Raw genomic sequence first — 11,195 nt, 5'->3', positions numbered from 1 at the left:
TTATTATTGAGTGAAGTCTGGCCTATCATCGCCGATCTTTAGCTGGACGCACGATTGGCGAGCCGCGCGCCTGGTAGTGTGCGTGAGCGCTCAGATGTACAACAGCTCACCGACGTGCGCCCGATTGAAGATTAGCGATGATTGGCCAGACTTTACTCAATAATAACTGCGTTATAGAAAAAAATACGGTACAGGACTTTTCTGTTCAGAATAACACCTTTCCTTAAAGAGTGTTGTGCGAATTTTCGGACACCCTGTATATATACACACATATGTATAATTAATAATTATTACCTTATGGTGTTTCACAATTTTTGCACGCACATTAATGGAACAATTGAAAATTTTGCTGCAAAATATAGATAAAAAAAAAATGAAGAAAGAAGCGATACAGAATAAATAAAAATATGACAAAGATAATGTAAAAAAAAATAATATACAAATTGTATATATATATATATATATATTCCTTGTAATTGAAATTTTTTTATTATTTCTTTATATTATGCTTTCATTTCATATTATTTTATATATAAATACGAAATAAGAGGATTATCACAGTGATTACAAACTGGGCAACTTGTATATTGCGTGGGCAGTTGATTTTTACTATATCTCTAACTTTTTATGTTCCGTTTCTTTAAAATATGATAATACAAAATTTGGCCTTTCCCTCCCTTTATCGAGTTCTTCAATTAAATTGTCGCACTGAAAAGTGGCAATCGTTCAAGCTGTCAGATCGATAACGCGACCGTTGTTCAAATGACTACGTTAAAGAAATACATACCTGACCGTGCAACTGACAACGTGACATGATAAATATTCACTACGTCATTTTTATCATACATTTTTATTAGCATGATACTTTAACGTATAAAGCATTCGCTCGTCATATAATTTTCGTATAACAGATCGTCCATCGAGACGCATAGATGCAGCATGCAATCGGATATACTACGTTACTACCGCGTTAACAAGACTTTCATGTCGCAAATCGGCATTTGGCCTTATCAGAGCAAGACCATGAGGATATTAATACCGATTCTGCTAGCGATCATCGATATCAGCTATGTTACAGCAGAGGTAACCACTCGATCTCGTGGCTGTTTATCATCGTGCGTACATCTTTCTCGTGGTACATTTGTTCTGAAACTGTGCTTATGAAAATATTATCGATATAAGAGTAAAAACATATTAAGAAACCATATTTTCCTAGTCTGCAAGTTTCTTGGCTAATTTGCTTTTGATATTAACTATTATAATTATCATCGGGAAAAATATTGCAGTGTCATTGTACTATAATAATTACCATGTACCCATTTCTCCAAAAGAGAAATTGTAATATTGTATAAATTTTTACATCTTATTTTCCTAGATGATACGAATGTTTGACACTTGGGGTAATATCGACATTGCTGTTGAGTGCATACTTTCGACTATCATAGTAATTGCCTGTTTCACAAAGCTATTCAATCTTAGCTTTAGAACTAATGAGGTACACGTGCACACACATGTCATTAATTTTATACAAATTTTTGTTGTCCTATATAAATCTTTTAGATGCGATATCTATTTTCTCTGATCGATTATCATTGGCAAATATTTAACAATCCTACGGATGTCGAAATCTTACAGAATTATGTCATTTTCTGTAGAAAAGTGGTAATATTTTACGCAAGTAAGAAGAAACCAGTCACTCACTTTTTCAATCATATTGAAAACATTGTAAATTTATTTATATCTTGCAAATAGTTGTCATTTTAAATATTATTACATGACGTATTAATCATTAATTGTTGTTCGCAGCTTACGTTTATGTGTCGACATCATTGTATTTGTTAATGCCAATATCGCCGCAAATTCTGGATATTGTGATGCCTCTCAATGAGAGTCGTCCGCGAAAGTTTCTGTTTGAAGTTGAGTATCATATAGATCGGGAGAAATATTATTATTTCATTTTGTTTCATTCGTATGTGGCAGTTGTAGCGGTCATGTCGATTGTAGTGTGTGCCGACACTACTTACATAGCGTACGTGCAGCATGGCTGCAGTTTATTCGCAGCCGTTGGGTAAATACATTTTTAATATTTATTACGATGTATATAATAAAACTGTATCTTCTTCTTTTTCTCTTCTTATTATAATAATATTAAAATTATTTGCGCGCATAAAGTGATAATTTTTATATCTAGAATTTTAGATATACATAAGCAATATTATTAGGATATGCTAAGAAAATTTTCAGTAGAAAATTTTTGAAAATCAGTACCTATTATATGTTGTTAGAAAATTGATTCGTTTTTCTCTGCAATTGTAATATAATCTTTGGAAAAACTTGGGTACCTGTTTGAATTTAATATTTGTTTCAGATATCGATTAGAACATATAATTATAGTTTCGAAAGAACACCACCATCTCAGTCGGATGAGCTATCGTACGAAAAATGAAGAAAAAACATGTCTAGACATGGAAATAGAAGATATTTATTTCAAACAGCAGACAGTATTTCGCGAATTAGTCATTTGCTTGCGAAAACATCAACTGGCAATACAGTTTGTATTACTTTTTCACTTATTTCAATAATGTCATCATGAATATTAACTTATTTAGAGGTTGATTCGTAAAGAATTTCACAAGAATTTATATCGAATATATTCCTAAATTTACTAGTTATATCTTTACCGTCAGGTATGCGCGCTTATTGGAATCTTCATTTATGTTATCGACAGGCATCCAATTGTCATGTAACATGATCGCTTTGAGTCTTATAGGAATTCAAGCAAGTATATAATTAAATATTTCAAAGAAGAAAAGATAAAAGATTATTTTTAATCAGAGTACATAGCGTTGTATTTATAGATGTTCTATTTATCTAGGTAATAAGTAACCTTGATAATACCGAGGATTTCATTAGATACATCTCTTTGTGCGCAGGAGCGTTTTTTCATCTTTTATGCATGTCTCTGCCAGGACAAAGATTGATGGATCATAGCATAAACATATTTGATAAAACGTAAAAATAACAGAATAAGTTATTTTAAAAAAATATCTTTGGGAAATTTTGTACTATACATTGTGAATACCATATGCATTTAAAATGCATATAATATAATATATATATATATATATATATATATATATATATATATATAATATATATATATATATATATATATATATATATATATATATATATATATATATATATATATAGAATATATTATAGGGAATATCTTAGAAACGCAATACTTTAAGATACAAAGTCTGACAAGAAGATTACTATATCATTAGCATTTTTGCTATTTAACAGAAAATGTAAAACATCTAGTAAGTGTTGTAAATATATATATATATATATAATCTTCTTGTCAGACTTTGTATCTTAAAGTATTGCGTTTCTAAGATATTCCCTATAATATATTTTAATATGCATGCAGAACGTGGCAAAATCATCGAATATCTTTTTAATAGTAGATTCTCTGATCAATTCGGAGACAATTTTTCTTTAAGCAAAAATGTCGAGACGATTAATAATTTCTGAGTTATAAGAGATTGTAACAAGTTTTTTTTTTTCATAGATTGTAATTTGTGGAGTTAACAATATTACACATTATTATTCAATTTATTTCAAGCAAAATTTATTTCATAGAAATAAATTATATCATAAAAATTTTTTTTAATTTGAGTTATAATTAAAAAAGATGTATATAACGTGGAATATGGAAATATACAAAAAATGATCTCTTTCGACATTTTCATTAACAAAAAGTCGAGATTGATCAATGAATCTATTATTAAGGATACTTGGTAATTTTAGAACATGTTAAAAATATATTAATAATTATACATACATATATATATATATATATATATATATATATATATATATATATATATATATATTAATGTGTAGAGGATTTAATAATTGCCTCAGACAAAAATAAAAATAAAAAATTTTTTAGTTGTAGATCGCATTGGTATGCATTCTCCTTGAAAAGCAAAAGATTGTTACGGATATTATTGTATAGGAGTATCGTGCCGTGCACGTTAACCGCCAGTAAAATATACGTGATGTCAATGGCCAATTATAGCACGGTAGAAGAAAGTTATATAATATTATAAACTATATATTTATAACGATTTCATAGCATAAGACATATCGCACTAAAATAATGATGTTTTCATTTTAAGGTTGTACAGACCGCTATGTCTTATTTCATGACATTCTCCTCTCTAAAATAAGGATTGCTTATTTTAATCAAATATCTTTCGTAGCGTTATATACTGTAATAAAAATAAATTTTTAAATATTTTTAAAATGTGTCATGTGTACTCATAAATGGTATTTTGCAAAAATATATTATATATTTTATATTTTTATAATTTTCCGTAACAAACGACGTAAATTATTAAAAACCGAAACATCAACTATATCAATATATAACATAATACGTATACAGAGTGTTCTAAAATCATTGAATGTTTGTTAAGAGCAGATTCTCCGGCCAACTTGATTTCTCCTTGGTAAAAATATCGAGAAAACTTATCATTTCTTTGTAAATTTTCAATTTTTTAATCATATGTCTTGTAACTAAGACCTAAATTAAAATTTTTTCTTAAAATAAATTTCATTTAAAATTAAATGTAAAATGAATTTTTGTTAATCTTTTGAGTTTACAAAATTTAGTTTATAAAAAATCATACTTTTTCAACTATTTATAACTCGAATTAATGCATCAAAATTTTTGCTAAGAAAAAATTGAGAAGAGTTTGTTATTCTGCCAGAGAATTTGCCGTCAAAAAAATGTTTAATGATTTTAAAATAACTTATATATTAGATGGATAGTATATTATGTAGATATTAAAAACAAATCAATCTGCGTGTAAAAAGTATACAACGATAATATCTGTGCTTTAAAGATAAATTGAAATAATTGAAAATTACTCGATTCTCTTTTTTTCGAGCATTTATATGAGATAATTATATATTTTTTCGCTGAGAAAATTTCAAAGTATTTCTCGATCATCTCAAAAACCTTTTGCAATTTTTACTCGAATAATTTAAAAAAATTCTATAACTAGTAGAGACGGTATCTTTCATTGATTAGTTAAATATATAGCCTTCACGGCTCGCATATAATGTTTGACAAGCCAGTATTATCTTAATCATATTGTTTTTGTTCCACGTCATTTCTTCCTCATGTCGAACATTTAATAAGGAAAAAGCTGATTCGCGACAAAATATTCGCACAAGAACTGCCTACGACATAATGTATGCGGAGATGGAAGAATACTATGCCACAAATAAATTCTTTTTGTCGCAAATTGGTGGTTGGCCATATCAACATAAAGTGCTCAAGGTGCTGTTACCGTGCTTCTTAACAATAGTACAGTATTCCGTCATCGCAACTGAGGTAACGTGTCGTGCAATATAATAATGTAAATGCGTTGGTAAAAGAAATTAGTTAGGAAATACATAAACCATCTATTTTCCAAATAAAAATATATATAAGTTACTACGTAATTATTTTATTGTTGACCAATATATTTTTATTTCATAGATAATTTTATTACATGATACCTGGGGTAATGTAGATATAGCTGTCGAAAGTGTAATTATCATTATTCCTATTGTTGGTTCTAACGCAAAATTGATTAATATCATTATAAATAATGACAAAGTGAGTTTGCAGATAAGTATCACTAATACATGCATATTTGTTGTTAATCTTTTCTTTTTATATTGTCGATCAGTTTCGATGTCTACTACGATTTATGAGCGATCATTGGAGAATCTTTAACAGTGAATCTGAACATTATATTTTGAAATATTATGCTGATATTGGTCGAAAATTGACGAGATATTATGCAGGTAAAAAGTAATGTTTTTAAATGATAATTTAAAAAGAAATCCACGTAACATTGCAAGATTGATACTTGGAACTTTTTTAGTGTAATTAAAAAAACGTTTTTTATTCAAAAAAAAGTTTGCCCATTTTGAGGAATCTGATCATATGATCATGATCATATATATTAATTTTTAGAAAATAATGGAAAAATACGTAATAATAATTTTGTAATCTAATAAAAAGCCACAAAGTTAAGTTCTGCGATTTTCTACAATGTAGTTGAATCAAATAAATCTGAGTCGATATATTTAATCTATTAGGTTATTTAAAAAATTATATTTAATTTTACACTAGCTTAATACAGCTTTAAATTTGCTTTAACGTATTTTCGATTAGCCTAACACGTCTCGTAAGAAAGAAATAAAACTTTGATAATAATTATATGATATATTTGCAAATAGATAATTTACAACTTTTTTTGAAAAAATCAATTTTATTATTATAAATTTTATTCACCTGTTGTTCGTTCGATGACTCCTCGGGCCTTCTCCTGTCTCATTCATTCTTTGCGGTTCTTTCACGGTAGTCACATTCATTTGCAAAAACGCAATGAATTAATGGACATTAATTTATTACGCGTAAGTTGATTGAGACCGTTAATATGTAAAAATTATAACAAATAATTGCATGTAATATCTCATAGCACTTATCGCAATCGCGTATACGGAGAAGTAATACGACGACATATGAAGCAGATCGCATCGGTACCTATTCGCTCGAGTCTCACCGAACGACTGACAAGACGAGCGCGAAAACACAATAATATAATGGCGCATAATTCGACGTCCTGTCTTTGCGATATGTGTATGTATAGCGAATCATGTCGCGCTATACACCGAAACAAACGTCAAACTATATGATATATCTTATATATGATTAAACATTACACATAATATAGGCCGTGTTCCAAAATTCACTGCCAGTACAAAAAAAATCTATAGTTCACGTAACATATATTATAGATTTTTAGTACTGACAGTGAATTTTGGAACACGGTCATAATAAGTATAATATAAAATTTAATATAATAAGTATAATAAATATAAGATATAAATGCAAAATATTTTCTCTTATCTCTCTCGTTGAGTTTAAAATTAAAATAAATCAGATTCTTTCATTTCATATATATTCCAATTTACAAAATTATAACGCAAAGAAATTATTTTTTTAAATATGATATGTACTGTAGTATAAAGTACAAATATATGCTTTTTTTACAGCATATTGTTGCGCAATTTTAGTGCTGTATTTATTTATTCCATTAACTCCAAGGATCTTAGATATTGTAATACCATTGAATGAATCACGGCCATTGAAATATGTATATCAAGCAGAATACAGAGTGGACAAAGAGAAATATTATTATCCAATCCTATTTCATGCTTATGCATCGAGTGTGATCACTGTTGGAATTGTGTTATCCATCGATACCACGTATATAATATGCGTGTTACATGCTTGCAGTTTATTTACGGCTATCAGGTGAATATTATTGAAAATAAATATGAAATATCGTTTCTCTAAACATCTTAAAAATTTATTATCGTCCTAAAAAACTTTTTCTTCACTCATAAACACACATAAAAAATTTGTCGATACAGATTATCCTAACTTATTTATCGTTTTATTTCTAAGCCACCGTCTTGAAAATATTGTGGGCCAGACAAATGTTAGGACTGACAATAATGAGAAAATACGCGCAAGAATACACTATCATTTATTCGTAGAAAGATACGATTCTATAGATGATGATTATCGTGAATTGATGCTATGCTTGAGAAAACATCAACTCGCATTAGAGTTCGTAATTTTATTATCGATAATAATAGTCAAATTAATGAAATTAATAATCTTAACAAAATTATTTGATATCAATAAAACTATTTTATTTGATTTTTAATATTAAATTATTCTATCCTGATCTGTTATTGTTAGATATGTTCAGTTACTGGATTCTACATTTACATATGTGACGTTTGTTCTTTTAACTTTCAATGTGCTGATGATGAGCGTAATTGGAATACAAGTAAGAATTTAAAAAATAAATATACTTTCATTAAAAAACGTATTTCATATAAGTTTATCATATAAGTTTAAAGCTATCCAATTTTTTTTTTTTAATGGAGAATTTCTTAGCCAATTTGAAATAGATTTCTTTGAAAATGTCGAAATATAAATAATTTTCTCATAGACGATTAAAAAAAAAAACTTTCCGCAAACTAAATTTTAAGAGGAATCAAATAACAAAAGAACATTTTTCAAAAGACTTATTTTTTTAAGTAGAATTCATTTTAACAGAATTTAAAGTTTAATTACAAAGATGTATATATATATACATATATATATATATATATATATATATATATATATATATATATATATATTATAAACAATCAATCTGCAATTAAAAAGATACTCGGTAATTTTAGAGTAATTAATATTCTCCATGATATAATTGTTATAGCTTATCAACAAATTAGGACATACGGAAGAAGTAATAAGATATATTTGTGTAACTATGAGTGCATTTACTCATCTTGTATGCATGTGTTTTCCCGGACAGTTACTAATAGATAAAAGCACAGACGTCTTCGACAAAGCGTAAGGATCATATTTTGATTAGCTCTTTAACTTTATACTTAACTATATGTATAGCATGTGAAAGAGCTTGATCTTAATAAATAAGCTAGAATTACTTCGCAATTATAATGTATTGTATATATTCATTACTTCCATATCACAATCTACGAAATAACAATGTCATAAATATACAACGAGAAGCTTTATTATAAATGATTATTCTTGAAAAATTTTACTTGATTTTACTGTAAAAAAATTTTAATCTCTACACGCATATAGTCTTCGCAAAGCATAATTTTACTTGATAAGTATTATTGCAATCATTTTTCAATGGCGATGTTTTTTATTATTTTTCATGTTATCTCACCTAAAATTATCGTCTTACTAACGATTCGCATAGCTGCTGGGAAAGCAAACTACTGAAAGCATTTTAATGATATTTTGTTTTTGTTTTTTTTTTTTAGATACAGTTCAGGATGGTACACGTTCTCCGTAAAAAGCAAAAATTTATTAAAAATACTTTTATATAGAAGTTTCGTTCCTTGTACACTTTCGGCTGGAAATATGTTTGTTATGTCAATGACTATGTGCAGTTCGGTACGTGTTTGTCACTTATATATCTTTTAACACCTTTTACAATGCCTATTGCATAACACTGCAAAGCATTAATATTCAATTTTAAGGTGATGCAAACTGCTCTGTCGTATTTCACTACCTTAGCATCCATGAAATAGAAGTGCATGGTTGTAACGTCTTTATCTTTGCAAAATCATCATACAGGAGCATATTTAGGAGAATTATTAGTGAAAATCCATTGTACCGTGTACGAAAGAATATTTGTAATATCGTCATAATAAAACGATATAACGCAGTATATTTCACTTTATTCTACAGAAAATTTATAATTTTGTAATCTATAATTTCGTTTTACAGGAGGAAGATCTGTACGATAATTTTGAGTTGTCAGGAAACGAAAATGTTGGAAATGTTACTCGCCGTGAAAGATAAATATTTAATAGCGAGCAGTGACGCTTTTTATAGATCGATTGAATATCCACCTATCGTGGCGCGTAAATGTTTTCTGACAACCTGAAATTATCGTAATGATATATCCTTCTCGCCATTGCATTTGTTTTACATTTTTTTCTTCAATTTGATATCCAGCAAGAAGACGATCAGTCTCGCAAACGATATGCAAGGGGACATGCTGAAATACTACTCTAGAAATCAATTCTTTTTGTCGCAGTTGGGCATTTGGCCTTATCAACCTAGAGTGATAAAGATATTGTTACCGTATTTCTTAGTAGCCGCCGAGATGTCTGTTCTTGCAACTCAGGTAAATCGCGTAGACACATTATTTATACAAATAATTGTGTAATTGTGTCATCACAGCGAATGTGATAACCAGCAAGAAATATTATCAAATGATTCCAATTTTTTTTTTTAATGAAATATTTCTGTGATATACTTGTCTCTCTTCTTCTCATTCAGTCACCGATCGATATTGTTATTATCCTTAATTCATATAGGTGCTTCTTCTGCTTAATAACTGGGGTGACTTAAGTATGACTATCGATGGTATAGTTACCTCTATTCTTCTTGTTGGTGCGTCTATAAAATTACTTAACATTGTTATAAATAACAAAAAGGTAAATTCCATTTCAATTTATGTATGCATGTGTATTGCGTAAATTGCATGTACGATTTTTATTTTTTTTTCAATGACAAGTATAAAAAAGCATATTTTAGACGATCTTGATTTTTTGACAGAATTGCATTTATGATTTTAATTTCATGCAATTATATCATCATACATACAAAATTATAAATACAATTTTATATTATAAATCATAATCATTCTAGTATTTTTTGTAGTATGCATAAACATACATGGAAAATCATAAATATGATTCGACCAAAGAGCTTTAATTTTTATATTCCATAGACTACTAAATTTTACACGTACATCCATTACACATATTTACAAATAATAAAAAAAATATTACTTCATTAAACCTCGCTAATGTTTCTTTCTGCTTCAATGTTAGTTGCAATATTTATTACAACTAATGGATGAACATTGGCGATTGTTTCATAGCGAATGTGAGCTTCATATTTTAAGGCATTATGCTAACATTGGTGAAAAAGTGACAAAATATTATGCGGGTAATTGGATAATTATTTTTAAATTACATAAACATATCAAATAAATTCTATAATAATTTAATAGTCAATTGCTTTGAATCTGTATTAATTGACGCTCAAAAATATATCAAGTTTGGAAGAATATTTCTATATTATAAAAAATAATTAATAATAATAGAATATTATTGTAGTCATGTTCTCTTTGCAGTGTATATTAACGTATTCGTAGTAATGTTTATGTCAATACCGGTAATACCAAAAATTCTAGATATCATAATACCGTTGAATGAATCGCGGCCAACTATACATGTGCTTGAGGGAGAATGGGGAGTAGATAAAGAAAAATATTATTTACCAATATTGTTGCATTGCTATCTTGCAGCTATAATTAGTACTAGATGTATGGTAAACGTTGATACCATGTATATAGTGTGTGTGTTACACGGTTGTAGTTTATTTAACGCTGTCAGGTAAGTAAAGTAAGAGAAATATTACTTCATCTTCATTTAAAATATTACTTCATTTTTATTAGATAATTATTCCATTTTAAAAAATATCTCGA

General features: G+C 28.0%; 3 protein-coding genes across 3 annotated transcripts in view; all 3 read left to right on the top strand.

The window, feature by feature from the left end:
• The first annotated feature begins 567 nt into the window (after nucleotides 1–567).
• Nucleotides 568–4,241, top strand: LOC126848569 (uncharacterized). Its single transcript, XM_050589551.1, has 9 exons — nucleotides 568–1,083; nucleotides 1,376–1,495; nucleotides 1,561–1,678; nucleotides 1,807–2,068; nucleotides 2,369–2,551; nucleotides 2,688–2,778; nucleotides 2,876–3,012; nucleotides 3,962–4,094; nucleotides 4,191–4,241. Exons 1-9 carry the CDS (start codon nucleotides 940–942, stop codon nucleotides 4,239–4,241), a joined length of 1,239 nt encoding a protein of 412 aa, XP_050445508.1. The 5' UTR covers nucleotides 568–939.
• A 3,388-nt stretch (nucleotides 4,242–7,629) lies between these two features.
• LOC126849291 (odorant receptor 49a-like) lies at nucleotides 7,630–9,222 on the top strand. Its single transcript, XM_050590980.1, has 5 exons — nucleotides 7,630–7,708; nucleotides 7,844–7,934; nucleotides 8,373–8,509; nucleotides 8,953–9,085; nucleotides 9,172–9,222. Exons 1-5 carry the CDS (start codon nucleotides 7,674–7,676, stop codon nucleotides 9,220–9,222), a joined length of 447 nt encoding a protein of 148 aa, XP_050446937.1. The 5' UTR covers nucleotides 7,630–7,673.
• Nucleotides 9,223–9,666: 444 nt separating this feature from the next.
• LOC126848573 (uncharacterized) overlaps nucleotides 9,667–11,195 on the top strand; it is a 2,930-nt gene continuing 1,401 nt past the window's right edge. Inside the window, exons 1-4 of the mRNA XM_050589561.1 lie at nucleotides 9,667–9,824; nucleotides 10,018–10,137; nucleotides 10,537–10,654; nucleotides 10,842–11,103. Of these exons, the coding sequence (XP_050445518.1) occupies nucleotides 9,681–9,824; nucleotides 10,018–10,137; nucleotides 10,537–10,654; nucleotides 10,842–11,103 (644 nt within the window). The 5' untranslated portion in view covers nucleotides 9,667–9,680. The remainder of the gene's footprint in view (nucleotides 9,825–10,017; nucleotides 10,138–10,536; nucleotides 10,655–10,841; nucleotides 11,104–11,195) is intronic.

Source organism: Cataglyphis hispanica, chromosome 4 (genome assembly GCF_021464435.1).
Source record: "Cataglyphis hispanica isolate Lineage 1 chromosome 4, ULB_Chis1_1.0, whole genome shotgun sequence".
In the NCBI taxonomy this organism is placed as follows: Eukaryota; Metazoa; Arthropoda; class Insecta; order Hymenoptera; family Formicidae; genus Cataglyphis; species Cataglyphis hispanica.
Note: the sequence above shows the minus strand (reverse complement) of the source record. Positions and strands in the feature narration are given on the sequence as shown.

Excerpts from the sequence above, each read along its gene's own strand:
- LOC126849291 (XM_050590980.1), top strand. The coding sequence starts at position 7,674 with ATGCTATGCTTGAGAAAACATCAACTCGCATTAGA. Across the intron at positions 7,935-8,372 it reads TGAGCGTAATTGGAATACAA|CTTATCAACAAATTAGGACA; the intron begins GTAAGAATTTAA and ends TAATTGTTATAG. Across the intron at positions 8,510-8,952 it reads ACAGACGTCTTCGACAAAGC|ATACAGTTCAGGATGGTACA; the intron begins GTAAGGATCATA and ends TTTTTTTTTTAG.
- LOC126848569 (XM_050589551.1), top strand. The coding sequence starts at position 940 with ATGCAATCGGATATACTACGTTACTACCGCGTTAACAAGACTTTCATG. Across the intron at positions 1,679-1,806 it reads AGTGGTAATATTTTACGCAA|CTTACGTTTATGTGTCGACA; the intron begins GTAAGAAGAAAC and ends TGTTGTTCGCAG. Across the intron at positions 4,095-4,190 it reads CAATGGCCAATTATAGCACG|GTTGTACAGACCGCTATGTC; the intron begins GTAGAAGAAAGT and ends TTTCATTTTAAG.